This window comes from Monodelphis domestica, chromosome 4 (genome assembly GCF_027887165.1).
Source record: "Monodelphis domestica isolate mMonDom1 chromosome 4, mMonDom1.pri, whole genome shotgun sequence".
NCBI classification, from domain to species: Eukaryota; Metazoa; Chordata; class Mammalia; order Didelphimorphia; family Didelphidae; genus Monodelphis; species Monodelphis domestica.
The window spans coordinates 165,988,526-166,005,404 of NC_077230.1; the positions used below are offsets into that span (position 1 = coordinate 165,988,526).

The 16,879-nt window shown below is 39.2% G+C and overlaps 1 protein-coding gene across 2 annotated transcripts in view; it reads right to left on the reverse strand.

Moving 5' to 3' along the window:
• Positions 1-9,619, reverse strand: part of PLA2R1 (phospholipase A2 receptor 1) — a 168,847-nt gene extending 159,228 nt beyond the window's left edge. The window contains exon 1 of one of the 2 annotated variants that reach the window (XM_003341235.4): positions 9,056-9,612. In XM_003341235.4, coding sequence (XP_003341283.2) covers positions 9,056-9,194 — 139 coding nt within the window. In that variant the 5' untranslated portion in view covers positions 9,195-9,612. Of the gene's footprint in view, positions 1-9,055 lie in introns of both variants that reach the window. The other variant, XM_007494249.3, reaches the window with a different exon arrangement.
• Between the last annotated feature and the right edge of the window lie 7,260 nt (positions 9,620-16,879).

Genomic DNA, 16,879 nt, shown 5'->3' on the forward strand with positions numbered 1-16,879 from the left:
ACCACTGATTGGAGGATGGAGTGAATTAGGAAAAGACCAGAGAAAAAGGGACCAACCAAAAGGCTTTTGTAATATTTAGGCATGAGGTGATGAATGCTTGCACAAAAGTAATAGCAGTGTCAGAGAAGACAAGGGAGTGTATTGGAGAGATATTACAAGGTGATCAAAGAAAGAACTCAGCAACTGATTGGATATGGAGAGTGAGAGAGAGTGAAGAGTTGAGGATGATATCTAATTTGTGAGCTTTATGAATTGGAAGGAAACTGGTGTTTTTTCCATCTTCCATAATTAAAAAAAATACTTGCCATTCATCTTAGAATCAATGCTGTTTCTTTGTTCTAAAGAAGAAAAGTGGTAAGGGCTAAAGGGTGGGAGATAAGTGACTTATCCAGGGTCACACAACTAGAAAGTGTCTGAGGCCAAATTTGAACCCAGGGCCTCCTGTCCCTAAGCCTGGCTCTCAATTCACTGGGCCACCTAGTTGTCCTTCCATAACTTTTTAATACTACTTCCTATGACTGAAATATCCTGCTTCTCTGCTAAATTCCTACCTCTCTCCAAAGCTCAACTCAAAAATCCTTTTCAATATGACCCTCACTGAGCTCCTATTGATAACAACCTTTCTTTTCAGATTCCATAAAGAGAGCACTTTGTTCAGTACCTAATGTAGTCAGTGTATAATATTGCCGATTACAGTTACTTGTATTTGTACCTTATCTATCTCCAGTAGGAAAGGGGTCAGTTCTATTTCTTCCTTTTCCCAGAATATGGCACAGTTTTCTACCCTTTGGAACAGTAGTATAAATTATGATCTGGAAGCAATCTTAGAGGCCATCTAGTTCAACCCTCTTATTTTATATAGAGAGAAATGCTCAGAGAGATTAAGCAAGAAAATCAAAATCAAAGAAGTAGGTGTAGAATTGTAAGTTTGCAAAGTGAAATTCTGGTTTTCAAATAAGATTTTGCAAGCTTGGTTAATGTGGGTTAGTTTTCCAGGGATAGATCACCAATGGAAGATCAAAGCTTTAGACGTTAAACTCTGTGCTTAGACACCAAACTAAGGAAAATCATATTGTATTATAGCAAATCTGGGACCTCAAGACCATATTTTACTCCAGAAATCATTTGAAGCAAGAAACTATCAATAAATACAGAACATGCCCATAGTAATGAATTGTTAGTACGTGTCTCTGTGTGTGTGTGAGAGAGAGAGAGAAAGACGGAGACAGAGACAGAGACAGAGACAGAGACAGAGACAGAGACAGAGACAGAGACAGAGACAGAGACAGAGACAGAGACAGAGACAGAGACAGAGACGGGGGGTGGGAGGGGTGAGATGTCTGTCCTGGGCCACCTCCTTAAATGGTAGTTGAAGAGTTTATAGCTCCCTCCTCTAATCAAAGGAGAAAAAGCACTGATGAAGTCTGAGTCCCTGAAGGATAACTGGGTCTTGCAGGACTAGGAGGTTTCCCAATCATGAGTGAAGCCAGGTGAGAATTGAGTTGGCATAAGTACTATTCCTACCATGCTCTATCTACCATCAACATCACTAATGAGGCAGAAGTCATAGATTTAGAACAAGAAGGGGTCTTACGAGTATCACACCTTCTGATCTTATAGATAAGGAAACTGAGGCACAGAGAAGTAAAGGAGCTTTGTCCAAGGTCACACAAGCAATAATTAGCAGAGGTAGGTTTTGAACCAAGGTTTTCTACCTTCAAATCCAGTATTCTTTCCTCCACCTCATACTTCCACCATGTAAATCTGCTGGAGTAGAAGACAGAACACCACTGTTTTCATTCTGGTTCTCATTCTGCCATTATTCCCATATGAATTTCTGTCTGACTAACTTATAGCTTCCTCTCAATCTTGGTTTTCTCATCTGTTAAATGGATTCAACCGGATGGTCTCCAAGGTCCCTTCCAATACTGAAGTTTCTTTTTAAATAAACCCTTACTTTCCATCTTGGAATCAATACTAAGTATTGATAAGGCAGAAGAGTAGTAAGACTAGGCAAATGAGGTTAAGTGATTTGCCCAGGGTCACACTGTGCTACCTAGATGCCCCTTCCTGAAGTTTTCTTAAGGAATCCAGCAACCTAGAGGGAGGTGGAAATCTACTGATTCAAACAATAGCACCATCTGTAAATTACTGAAGGAGGAGGAGCAGCAGCAGCAACATTTATACTGTACTGTAAGGTTTGCAAAATACTTCATGTCCATTATTTCATTTGATTCTCACAACAATCCTGTGAGGTGGGTGCTATTATTATCTTCATTTTACATATGGGGAAACTGAGGTTGAGAAAAATTAAGTGACTAATCCAGGGACACAAAATTAGCAAGTGTCCCAGGCAAGATTTCAACTCCAGGCTTGCTGACCTCAAGGTGAGTGTTCTTAATCAAGTTGTCACCTAATTGATTATTATATCAAGGCAGATATTTCAAATTGTAATCAATAGGAAACAGGTGATAGCCAGTGGAGATATAGTTCTGACATGCTTAGCACAGTGCCTGGCACATAATAGGCGCTTAATAAATGCTTGTTCCTTTCCTCTTTTCCCTTCCCCTCAAGGATCTATGACTAACAGTAAGATGGTAGCCTGAGAGACAGTTGTGCCTACTGGACTAACCACTGACCTTACTTCCAGTTATTAAATTCAACAAATATTTATTAGATTTGACTTCCAGTCTTTCCTCTGACACATAGCTCAGACACTAGCTATGGGTCATTGAACATCTCAGTAATCCAGACAATTTTCTAAGGGAGTCATTTGCACGGTACAGGAGGGAGAGGACATGTTAGTTGTTCCCTACCCTAATGAAATCATAGGTCAAAAAGAAAAGAAAATATAATGGCAGAAATATAATAAAGAGATCTGTTTGCCATGGAAATAACCAGGATGAGAAGTGTGACATACTTCTGAAGATACAAGGAAAACAATGGCAATGAAAGCAGAAATGGAATTTTTCTGAAGAGAATTATGTAGGCACACAAATAGCTTACCAATCAACTAAAGATTTTAAAAAGAAATGGAGGAGCAACTAAGTAGCTCAGTGGATAGAGAGTCTGGCCTAGAGTCTGGAGGACCTGGATTCAAATCTGACCTCAAATACTTCCTAGTTGTGAGGCCCTGAGCAAGTCACTTAATCCCAATTGCCTAGCCCTTACTACTCTCCTGCCTTGTAACCAATACTTAACATCAACTCTAAAACAGAAGGTAAGAGTTAAAAAAAAGAAAAGAAAAGAAATGGACTGATGGAAGTGGAGAATGAATAGCAAATCCTGTAAAATAGTCAGGTGTGATGATGCTCAGAACAAGCTGAAGTTAATGAGAGAAAATAAAGATGACCAAAAGGATGTTTTAAAAGCTCTACTGGCAGAAAGAGATCAAACAGGCAATGGGACCTTGCTTGGCTTTGACGGAAGGATGATACCTGTCAACAGAGAGAAGAAAAAGTTGACCAATTTTTATTTTGCTTTGTTCTCTGGCAAAGTTTTGTACTGAGAATGAAAGAACAAAAAAACTGCCAACAGGAAGATGACAATTTAAGATTAGTAAGAAGACAGAAAGAAAGCACTGGTTACCCTGGATGAATTCAAGGGACCTAGCCTGGAGGAAATATACCTCAAGTTTTCTGACAGATATGATTGTTGAACTACCATCAATAATACTTGAAAGATTGTATAGTGTCTGGCATATGGCTCATGTGTAAGTAGTGCTAGTTGTCTGAATCAATGACTGATCATAGAAAATAAGAGAGGTATAGGAAAGGTCAAATATCATCCTGATTTTTTTTTTAATTGAAGAGAATAGAATCTGCAATTCTAGGTCAGCAACTTTGACTTAGATTACTCAGAAAATTTTAGGACAAATCATTAAAGAAATGGCTAGGGAAAACTAAGAGGCTCATTGGATAGGAAGCCAGGCCATGAGATAGGAGGGGGGAGTGACCTCAGAGATTTCCTAGCCATGGAAACCTGGGTAAGTCAGTTAACCTCAACTGCCTCATCTTTATTGCTCTTCTGCCTTGGAACCAATACTTACTATGGATTCTAAGTCAGAAGATAGAGTTAAAACATAGAGATAGCTATTAAATATCTCCAAAGTGGAGTAGTGATTAAAAAAAAAAGGCAGCATGCTATTCTAGGAATACAATGATCCAAAACAATACCAAAGGGCTTATGATAAAAAAAATGCCATCTGCTTCCAGAGAAAGAACGGATGGAGTCTGAATCCAGACCAAAGCAAACTTTTTTTTACTTCCTTTCATAATTTTTTTATCTTCTTTCCACAAAATGATAAATGTAGGAAAATGTTTTACATAACAGCACATGTAAACTCTATATAAAATTGTTTGCCATCTCAAGTAGGGGGTGGAGAAGAAGATAATTTGAGATTTAATATTCTCCAAAAAATGTTGGAAACTACATGTAACTGGAAAAATACCATTTAAAATAACTGTAAAAAATATATATTTATATATGTACATATATATATATGTAGAACACAAAACAAACAACAAAAGAACATATCATATTTAGGGGTAGCTCAATGGATAGAAACCCAGACCTGGAGTTTGGGAGGACCTGGGTTCAAATCTAGCCTCAGTCAGTTAATCCCAATTGCCTAGCCCTTACTACCACTCTTCTACCTTAGAACCCACATTTAGCATCAGTTCTAAGAGAGAAGGTAAATGTTTGGGGGGGGGGAGAGAACACATCATGTTTGAATAATGCCATTTCCATTTTTGACAGGGTTACTAACATGGTAAGTTAGAGGAAAGACAGAGGTATAGTTTACCTGGATTTCAGCATAAGCCTCTCTTAAGAAATATCATATAATTCTTATGGTCAATATAAAGGGCAGTAGAGCAGATGATTACACAATGAGAGAGAGTCCAAGCTGATAGAATAATTCTGGGATGTGATGGTAATGTTTAATAATCATCTTTCCACCAAAAAAGATAGACATGACATACTTTGAAGTTTAACTTCCCTTAACAACACTTTCTTAACTGAAAAGAACCAATAAAATAATAAATCAAACCTTGATTTTTAGGAATTGCAGATTTCCAAGGTGTAAATCCTCACAATAAAAATTTAACAACTGGTCCTGCCCTGCCCTACCCTTTTTCCCCATTCCCCCACCCCATTCCCTTAGTGTTGGCTCTAATACATCCACACATGGCTCAAAGAGCTAATGATTCAATATCAACATGCACTGTTCATGCATTTGATGTACATCCAGTAGAACACATACACAAAGGGTCTATGTTTGACCTCATGTTGTTTAAAATTGTTATCAGTGATGTAGGTAAGGGAAGAGATGACATGCTCATCAAATTTGGAGATGACGCAAAACCAGAAGTAATAGTGACCAGTGGATGACAGTAAGGATGTAAGAAGATAGTGATAGGCTTGAGATGTAGGCTAAATCTAATAAGGCAAAATTCCATAATAAAAGAAATAATAGGAAATTGAATAGTAAAGCCATATTGTTGAATAAAAAAATACAAGATGGGGTAGGAATGATTAATTAGCAGTTGGTCTAAAAAAAAGATTTTCAGGCTTTAGTGGACTGCAAGCTCAAGTTGAGTCAGCAATGTGACACAGCAGCTAAAAAAAGCCAATCAATCTTGGGCTATATTTAGAGAGGCAGCACTTTTCAGGAGCAAGAAAGTGATCCTCCCACTGTACTCTGCCTTCATCCGACATCACCTGAAGTATTAGAAAATTGATATACTGGAGAGTATCCAGAGAAGGACAACTAGTCTGGCAAAAGACCTTGAATCCAAGTCTCATGAGGAATTAGTTAAAGGAACGGGGGATATTTACCCTAGAGAAGAGGAATCATAGGGGGATTAAGATAGACATTTTCAGATGGTCAAGCAGCTGTCAGATGAAGCAGTATCAGATGAAGAGGTAATGGAGATAAAATTAAAAACATTTTTCTGCCTTCAAGGAGCATACAGTTATAATAATAGCTAGCATTTATATAATGCTTTAAGATTTGCAATCATCTCATTTAATCTTCAGAAGAGTCCCATGAGGTAAGTATCATTGCTATATCCTTTTTATAGATTATAAAAATGAGGGTTTTGCAGCTCAGAAAATATGATTTGCCCAGGATCATATAACATCTGAGGTGGAATTTGAACTCAGTATCACCAGTGCTTAGCACATAGAATTAGACTTGTTTTACTTGGCCATGGAAGGGGAAAGGAATGATAGGGAGAAGTTTTGAAGGGATACATTTAGGATTGACATCAGGAAAAAGATCCTGAAATAAGAATTGTCCTAAAATGGAATGAGCTTCCTCCAAGTAGGTACCCAATCCTGGGAGGCCTTTAAGCAAAAGCTGGGTATATTATAGTGAGAATTCCTTTGGGTTATGAACCCACTGGGGGACAGAGAACATGCCTATGAGTCAGAAAGACTCGGACACATATTGTCTATTTGACCTTACATGACTAGATCACTCAATCTCTCAGGGAGCTAAAGTTATCAGTAGTCAAATAAATAACTGCTGATTCACATTGGGACAGAGAGTTTTCTCACTGAAAGTAGATAGTCCAGTCAGGGAAAAAAAACTGAAAGCCAAGGAGTTATTAATTTGTTGATAATAATAAAGGTTCAAGAGTCAGAACCACAGATTTTCTGTTTCTCTGTGTTATCCTGATTCTAAGCCTTTCACTCTCTATCCTTCTGGCTCTGTGTGCCTTGATTAAGGTTACAAAACTTGGAACAGATATCACTTAAAAAATTTAAATGATTAAATAAAGAATAAGTATTGCACCTTAAATTCTTAGCAAGAAAGGTTCATGCCATCCATTGTGGGTTAACTTTTACATAGAGTCACTGTCTTTAAGCCATTTAATACATTATTAGGGATTGACCTCATTATAGCATGGTGGCTTTATATAATGCTACTTCAATATAACTGCTCTGACCTTAAGAGTGTGAGTGAAAACTTTCCAGAAGTCCAATGGAAGGACTTTCTGCAAAGGCTATACATAATATTTTGGAAGGAGAAAATTACAGCATGTCTCAAATATAGTTAAGTTTTAGAATAGCTTAAAACTTTACTAATTTGCAGAGAGGATGCCAATTGCATTCTTAGTTATGATTCCTTACCTAGAATTAAGAACCAGACCTAGAGACTGGAGATCCTAGGTTCAAATCTGATCTCAGACACTTCTTAGCTGTGTGACCCTGAGCAAGTCACTTAACCCACATTGCCTAGTCCTTACCATTGTTCTGCCTTACATAGTATTGGTTCTAAAGCAGAAGGTAAGGGTTCTTAAAAAACGACTAGGTGGATTTCTATAACATTGCTCCTAAGGAATTCCCTTACTCTCCAAACATCATTTTGCCTAGAATCTTGTTTTCAGCAATCCAGTAAGGTATTTAGGCAGGCTAGGCTTATTCATGGGAGCACAGATTTAGAGCTAGAAGGAGCCTTCATTCTACAAATGAAGGCACCAAGTTTTGGGCATGTGATAGGGCTTGCCAAACGCTTTAGGATTATTTCTACCTATGGTGCATTTAATTTATATATGCCTAGTAATGTAAATGTCTCCTCCGGAAAAAGGCTGTTAGGTGGTAGGGTGCATAGTTTGGCAGACTTGGAATTAAGGAAAGCCGAGTTCAAATCCCACCTCGGATGCCGTGTGACCCTGGGCAATCACTCAGTTTTCTGAGTTCCCAAACCCTCAGTTTCCTCATTTGTAAAATGGATATAACAATAACTCTTACATGGTAGGACTCTTATGAGGATCAAATGAGGTGATCTGTAAAGTTCTTTGCAAAACTTAAAGCATTATATAAATGCTAGCTATTATTATCATATAAATGCATGCTCCTTGGGGGGCAGAAACAATTTTTTGTAATTGTTATCTCTAGAGTTTAAAACTGTGCTTGAAGCCTAGAAAGCACTTAGGAAATGCTTGTCGATGATGAATCGATTTACCCGAAGTTACATAATTAGCAAGAGGCAAAACCACTGTTTTTGGAGACGCAGCATGCCACATTCCAACCGAATCTTATCAAAGACCTAGAAGGAACAGATTTAGACAAGTGTGGGACTCCCCTTATTAACCTAAACCCAGGGCAAGAAGCATATGGGAATGAATATACCGCCCTGGAATGGCTGCACTTAAAGAGAAAGGGCCCAGGATTTTTGAATGAGGGCAATGAAAAGAGTATTCGAGGTGCAGGAGAGGGAACCAGACGGAGTTAATCCAGGAAGGGAATAAGCACCTAAAACAGCTGCCCTGCCCAAGGGAGTTGGTTCGAATCCTAAGTCTTCCAAAGGGAGAAGCAGAAGAGATGAGGAGAAAGTCTGATTTCAAAGAAATAGCAAAGCAGGTGTGTCATATTGCACATCTGCATATACTGGTGGGCATGAACTGCCACATCTTTATAGTCACTTAAATTTCACAGGTTTCACAGAGTGTAAAGCAGAAAAGAAACTTTCGAGACAATCTAAAGAAGTTCCTTATTTTTACGTAGGAAGAAAAAACAGGCACAGATACTAAGTGACTTGCCTAAGGTCACACAGCGAGTTGGTGGCACGGGTGGGGCAGAGATAAGATTCCATCAAAAAATTCCGGGCACGACTTCATTCTTTTTCTTTTTCCCCCAAACAGGATACAGGCTCCTCTTTCTCCAAACCACAGACTCAAGAGTTTGTTCCCCAGTTGTTTCGCCCAAAATTCACATCCAAAAGTGAAGCTCTAGGGATGATCAGATCGACCCCCCAGTCCTTAGAAGCAGCCAAGCAAAAGTTTCCCTAAACAAGCCAAAAGTCTGGTCTGCTCCGCGGAGAGAAGGGGCGGAGCGGAGCAGGATGGGCGCATCTGCCCAATCTCTCCACCCAATCAGACCGAGGAGCAAAAAAGTTTTTCTTTCTCCCCAAACTGAGTTACCAAGGCCCTTCCTAAATCTCTCCCTTATTCCCCCAACCACTCCCCAACCCAGCTTTCTCCTCTCCACCTCCCCCCGACTTTGCGCAGCGTCCGATTACCACCCTAGGCCATTTGGCTGCACTTACCCAACAACTGGCTGACCCGCTCCTCAGTCAACATTAAGGGGTTCTCGAGGCAGCTAGAACCTTGCCCCTGCAACAACAGCAGCAGCAGAAGCAGCAGCGATGGCAATGCTAACCACTGGTAGCTCCACTGCCCCCTCATCGTTCCGCCTCCCCTTCCCCTTGCTAAACCCTAAGTACGGGAAAACACCTCCAGATGAGCTCCGAACCGAGCAGCAAGAGTAGCTGGGCAGACAACTCCCTTTTGCTCTCTTTTTCCCCCACCCCCTACTTCCACTCCTCGTCTTCCCTTCCTTAATCCTTTAACCTCGACACCCCAGTTACCCACACCCTGGGGCAGAAGGATGGAGGAGGAGATCCCGCCTATCTCTCCGCCCCCACCAGCTGGGGACTAGGGTACTCGAAGGTCGCAAACTTTTGTTTTCCCCGCCCTACCCTCTCCAGCTTGGGGTGGGAGGAGAAAGAGGAGGTGGGCCAGTTGCCTATCCCATCCCAGAAATTCTTGGCTTTGGGGTGGGGAAGACAGTAGAAGTACTGACAGGAGCAACACTGATCTCTCCTCTCCTACCTCATCCAGTCCCAAACTTTCCTTCCTGGAGGTGAGGAAGCTAAACTAAACTCCCTTCTGAACCCAAGTACACCCAAAGTCCTTACTTCCGGCCTCCTGGGGCACCAAAATGTCTTCTGACTCCTGGAGTACTACTTTACTATGTGACCTCCCTGTTCTTTTTTAAAAAGGGAAGGGGGAAAAATAAGGTCTTTCAACTAGACAGCCAGTATTTATTGAGTAACTACTGTGTTTGTAGCATCTTCATCTGCGTTAAAAGGAGACTTGTGAAGAAGTTGATTAGGGTTAATGAATGAATGGAAGTATTTATTGAACACATATTTGCATATGATCAAGTCTTTACCATTCCCCTCCTTAATACCCCTTCCCCTCCCTTCCTGAAATTGTATTCTTACAGATGACCTACTACCTTGGCAACTAGGTAGCAATAAGGTTGGGTCTAGAGTCAAGAAGATCTGAGTTCAGATTCAGCCTCAGACACTAATCTGCATGACTCTAAGCAAGTCACTTCAATTTTGCCTCAGTTTCCTCAACCATAAATGAGAAATAATAATAGCATCTGACTCCCAGGGTTGTTGTGAAGATCAAATAAGATAAAATTTGTAAAGCGCTTAACAGTGCACCTATTTAAGAGCTACATAAATACTAACTCTTATATTATTAACTACTCTTTTTTGGTGTCCTTTGCAGGCTTATCATCACCTTATATTACCTCAAGATTGTTTCATTTTCCATATTCTCTTTCTACATCCTTTTTCCTGGCAGTCTCATGCACCGGATGTACTTGTATACAAACTACTCCCAAAGCTTTACCTTCAGATCTGACCTCTCTTCTCAATTTCAAACCCACGTCTTTCTGGAAGCCAGCTTGTATTTTTGCCAAAACCTACTCCTTATATTGACTGCAGTTTCTATCAAAGATATTTTCATTCAATCAGACTCCTATATTAGAAATTATATTAATATAGAAGCAGTGTTGCATTGCATGTAGGCTTCTGGACATGGAATCAGGAAGATCTGAGTTCAAATCCAATCTGCAGTTACCAACTGTGTGATTTTAGGCAAATCACTTAATCTTTGGGAGCCTCATTTTTCTGAGCTATAATCTAGTGAAATGAACACATACCTCAAAGACTAATCATCAATCAATCAATCAGTAAACATTTATTAAGCACCCAGGCAAAAAAATAGAGGCTATAGTCTCTCCTTCAAAAAGTTTACAAGCTAATAGTCAAGATCAAAGAAGATAATGTATGTCAATTGTTTTGAAAAACCTTAAAGAGTTATATAAATGTGTAATTTTATTACCTTTAATTCTTCCTTCAAAGGATGCTGGGCCTCAGTTTCCTCATCTACAAAATTTCCAAGGTCCTTTCCAGCTCCAATCTTATGATTTTATGATTCCCTAACCTCTAAAATCCAATTACCAGTTACTATAAATTCTAGCTTTACAAAATCTTTCCTATTTGTTACTTTTCTCTATTCTTACTGTTACTATCTTAGTATAGAACATAGTATAAACAAATAAGGGCATGTCCCCTTTCAAAGCCTTAGAATGGTTCTCTTTTACCTCTAGAGAAAAACTCTGTCTGGTCTTCCAAATACCTGACTATAAATTACCTTTCCATGTGATCTGTAGTCCAGCCAAACTGTGTTACAAATATGCATGTATACAAATTTGTTTCCCCTACAAGCGCCCTGCATTCTGACCTCCATGATTTTGTTCATAGAGTCATCTGTACATGGGATAATTTCTCTGGTCACTAATCCTAAATTGCTCCCACTCTTCATGTATTAGAATCATAGATTTAGAATTAGAAGGAACCCAAAATATCATCTTCTCCATGTCCTTCCCAACTAGTAATTTTATAGATGAAGAAACTGAGGTCAAGAGAGTAAGTAAATTAACCAGTCACATAGGTAGTAAGTAGCTGGTATTAGACATTAGGTCTTTTGTTTCCAAATCCAGTGCCCATTCCATGTAGCAGTCCAGCCCATAGGTATTATAAAGAGACAAGGTTTGTGAATGGGCACATGGCCATTCTACGCATGGCAATGAACTCTGTTCCCAGCCTGGCTGGATTTAGGGCGGGAAACCTGGCTTCCCTTTGTCTCACTCACCTGAGGATAAAAACCCCACCTTCACCTTGTCGTAATTTACAATTATCCAATGGCAATACACTATGTAACTCATCTATATGTATAGAGGCATTATGTAACTTATCAATATGTATTGAGTTCATTTGCGTATCAAAGAGAATAAATTGGGAAGCCATGGCCAGCTCTTCCTTGGACTAGCTACAGGTTTGCTATCTCTACCTTTCTCTCTTCTCTCTATCTTCACCTGAGGCCTGGCCTGAGGCCAGGTGTCTCTCTTTCTTTTCCAATGCTAATACCTAGCATTCTCTAATTCTTTAGTCTCTATTTATTCTCCCAGCTGAGCTATATCATTCTCTGACCAGTGTAGTGTTAAATGGGATCTCTGGATGGAAATAGCCTTTCAGTGGCGTCCATTGATCAGATCATGGCTGTGGCTCCCAAATATTAATAATAATTGATTACTGACTCATTATTCACATCTCAAAAGCTTAGCTCCTTCACGCCCTTCACAGAATCAAAAACTTCTATCCCTTTTCTATTTTCCTACCATAAAGCTTCTTGCTTGGCGGGAGGCTTTATTCCACTATACCATGCTGAGATTTCCCCCATGAGAATTCATGAAGCACTTTGAACTTCCCTAATAAACTTATCATATATAATTTTTTAGGGATGGGATTGGACGACAGATATCTAAAGTATCTTAGTTTTCACCTTTATGTGTAGTAATAAAATCAGTTTAAATCTATTGGTTTTTTAAAATTACCTTAAGTCTCTCTTGTATCATAGATATTAAAGGTATCTTAGTTATCACTTTCCCTTGTAGGAATGTGATTTTTTTTTAATTTTTTAATTTTTTATTTTCCATTTTACTTTCCATTCTATAATCAATACTGTATATTAGTTCCAAGGCAGAAGAGACGTAAGGGCTAGGCAATGGGAGTTAAGCAAATTGCCCAGATTCACACAGCTAGGGAGTGTCTGAGGTCAGGTTTGAGAATGTGATTAATTTAATCCCATCGAAGTCCTTGAATTTGTCCTTTTCCATTTACCTTTTTATGTTTCAGTGTTGGATTTGATCATCAAATTTTCTTTTCAGTTCCATTTGCTTTATCAGGAATGCTTACAAGTCCTCTATTTCATTAAATATGTATTTCTTCCTCTGGAGCATTATGCTTAATTTTGCTGGTTGGTGATTCTTGGTTATAAATTTATATTATTTGCCTTACAGAATATCATATTCCCTTCCTCCCAATACTTTAACATAGAAACCTCTAGGTACTGTATAACCCTGACCATGGCTCCATGATGTTGGAATTATTTTCTTCTGGCTGCTTCAAGTACTTTCTCCTTGACCTAGGGGTTCTGTAATTTGGTTGTGATAGTCCTGGGATTAAAAAAAATTTTTTTTTTTTGAGATGATCAGTAGATTCTTTCAGTTTCTACTTTCCCCTCTTTAAGAATATCAAGGCGACTTCCGGTTAAGATGGCGGCTTAGAGAAAGCTAAAGTTCAGATCTCCGGAAAACCCTTCCCGACCGATCTCAAACTATAAGCTCCTAAGGCCCCGAAATTCAAAACGATCAACAGCACAGACCCTGGGAACCCTCCTCCTGGACCTGGACCCGGATCAAAAGGTACGGCTCCCCTCAAAAGCCAGAACCCGAGATCACTCGGACCTAAGGGGTAGGAGCGCAGAGTCCAAGGCTCCAGGAAGCCGCAGCCTGGCCCGGCTCAGAGAGCAGGGTCCTCGGAACAACAACCCTCAGGGCCTTCTATCCGAGTCCCAGTGAAAGTCACTGCCTGGAGCAAGACAGCCTCACGGGCTGGATCCTGCTATCCAAGTCTCAGTGAAAGTCCCTGCCCTCGGAGCTTGGGGAAGCTGCAGCCCATCCCCCCGCAGGCCAACGAAACAGCCTCAAGGCCAGCGATTCTGAAGGCAACTTCCGGAAAGCAACGTGGTCCGACCCTTCCATTCCAGTTCCAGTGAGGCATATTCAGTTTAACCCAGGGAAAGCTCATAGAACCGACAATCTGCCCAGGACTAAAGCCTCTGAACACCAGACAGAGATAAGAAAAGCTAATCCTCCACATTCAGAGATGGCAAACTCCACAGAAGCACAGAAGCCCCAAAATACCAAGAAAAATAAGAAGAAAGGGGCGACTTTGGACACATTATATGGAGCCAAAATACAAAATACAGAGCAGATAGAAGAAGATATACAAGAAAATGCTCCAAAATCTTCCAAAGGAAATGGAAACTCTCCACAAACCCATGAAGAATTTGAATCAGAAATGACCAAAAAGATGGAAGCCTTCTGGGAGGAAAAGTGGGAAATAATGCAAAAGAAATTCACGCATCTACAAAACCAGTTTGACCAAACTGTAAAAGAAAACCAGGCTTTAAAGCAAGAACTAATAAAGCAAAGCCAAAACACCAAGAAATTAGAAGAGAACATAAAATATCTCACAGACAAGGTGATAGATCTGGAAAATAGAGGGAGAAGGGATAATTTAAGAATAATTGGACTCCCAGAAAAGCCAGAAATAAACACCAAACTGGACATGGTGATACAAGATATAATCAAAGAAAATTGCCCAGAGATTCTAGAACAAGGGGGCAATACAGCCACTGACAGAGCTCACAGAACACCTTCTACACTAAACCCCCAAAAGACAACTCCCAGGAATGTAATTGCCAAATTCCAAAGCTATCAAACAAAAGAAAAAATCCTACAGGAAGCCAGAAAAAGACAATTTAGATATAAAGGAATACCAATCAGGGTCACACAAGACCTTGCAAATTCTACTCTGAATGATCGTAAGGCATGGAACATGATCTTCAGAAAGGCAAGAGAGCTGGGTCTCCAACCAAGAATCAGCTACCCAGCAAAACTGACTATATACTTCCAAGGGAAAGTATGGGCATTCAACAAAATAGAAGACTTCCAACTTTTTGCAAACAAAAGACCAGAGCTCTGTGGAAAGTTTGATACCGAAAAATCAAAGAGCAAGGAATACCTGAAAAGGTAAATATTAAGGAAAGGGGAAAAATGTTATCTTCTTCTTTTACTCAAACTCTCTTCTATAAGGACTACATTTATATCAATCTATGTATACTAATATGTGGGGGAAATGTAATGTATAAATAGGGGGTAAAGAAAGACCAAATAGAATAATCATTCTCACACAAAGATTCACATGGGAAGGGGAGGGGAAGAAAACTCCTATAAGAAGGAGAGGAAGGGGGGGGGTTACTTAAACCTCAATCTCAGGGAAATCAACTCTGAGAGGGAAAAACATCCAGATCCATTGGGATCTTGAATTCTATCTTACCCAACAAGGGTAAGGAGAAGGGAAAACCAAGGGGGGGAGGGGGAGAGGGAGAACAAAAAGGGAGGGAAAGAGAGGGGGGCGGGGGAGGGAAGAAAAAGGGAGGGACTAAAAAGGGAAACATCAAGGGAGGGGACAAGGGGGACTGATTCAAAGTAAATCACTGGACTAAAAGGTAGAGCCGAAGAAGAAAAGGTTAGAATTAGGGAAGGCAATCAAAATGCCAGGGAGTCCACAAATGACAATCATAACTTTGAACTTGAATGGGAGGAACTCACCCATAAAACGTAGACGAATAGCAGAATGGATTAGAATCCAAAACCCTACCATATGTTGTCTTCAAGAAACACACATGAGGCGGGTTGACACCCACAAGGTCAGAATTAAAGGATGGAGTAAGACCTTCTGGGCCTCAACTGATAAAAAGAAGGCAGGAGTGGTAATCATGATATCTGATAAAGCCAATGCAAAAATAGACCTGATCAAAAGGGATAGGGAAGGTAATTATATTTTGTTAAAAGGGACTCTAGACAATGAGGAAATATCAGTAATCAACATGTATGCACCAAATAATATAGCACCCAAATTTCTAATGGAGAAACTAGGAGAATTGAAGGAAGAAATAGACAATAAAACCATACTAGTGGGAGACTTAAACCAACCATTATCAAATTTAGATAAATCAAATCAAAAAATAAATAAGAAAGAGGTAAAAGAAGTGAATGAAATCTTAGAAAAATTAGAATTAATAGACATATGGAGAAAAATAAATAGGGATAAAAAGGAATACACCTTCTTCTCAGCACCACATGGCACATTCACAAAAATTGACCATACACTAGGTCACAGAAACATAGCACACAAATGCAAAAAAGCAGAAATAATGAATGCAGCCTTCTCAGATCACAAGGCAATAAAAATAATGATTAGTAATGGTACATGGAAAACCAAATCCAAAACCAATTGGAAATTAAACAATATGATACTCCAAAACCGTTTAGTTAAAGAAGAAATCATAGAAACAATTAATAATTTCATCGAGGAAAATGACAATGGCGAAACATCCTTTCAAACCTTTTGGGATGCAGCCAAAGCGGTAATCAGAGGTAAATTCATATCCCTGAATGCTTATATTAACAAACAAGGGAGAGCAGAGATCAATCAATTGGAAATGCAAATGAAAAAACTCGAAAGCAATCAAATTAAAAACCCCCAGCAGAAAACCAAATTAGAAATCCTAAAAATTAAGGGAGAAATTAATAAAATCGAAAGTGATAGAACTATTGATTTAATAAATAAGACAAGAAGCTGGTACTTTGAAAAAACAAACAAAATAGACAAAGTACTGGTCAATCTAATTAAAAAAAGGAAGGAAGAAAAGCAAATTCACAGCATTAAAGATGAAAAGGGGGACAGCACCTCCAATGAAGATGAAATTAAGGCAATCATTAGAAATTACTTTGCCCAATTATATGGCAATAAATACACCAATTTAGGAGAAATGGATGAATATATACAAAAATACAAACTGCCTAGACTAACAGAAGAGGAAATAGAATCCTTAAATAATCCTATATCAGAAATTGAAATCCAACAAGCCATCAATGAACTTCCTAAGAAAAAATCCCCAGGGCCTGATGGATTCACCTGTGAATTCTATCAAACATTCAGAGAACAGTTAATCCCAATACTATACAAACTATTTGACATAATAAGCAAAGAGGGAGTTCTACCAAACTCCTTTTACGACACAAACATGGTACTGATTCCAAAACCAGGCAGGTCAAAAACAGAGAAAGAAAACTATAGGCCAATCTCCCTAATGAATAT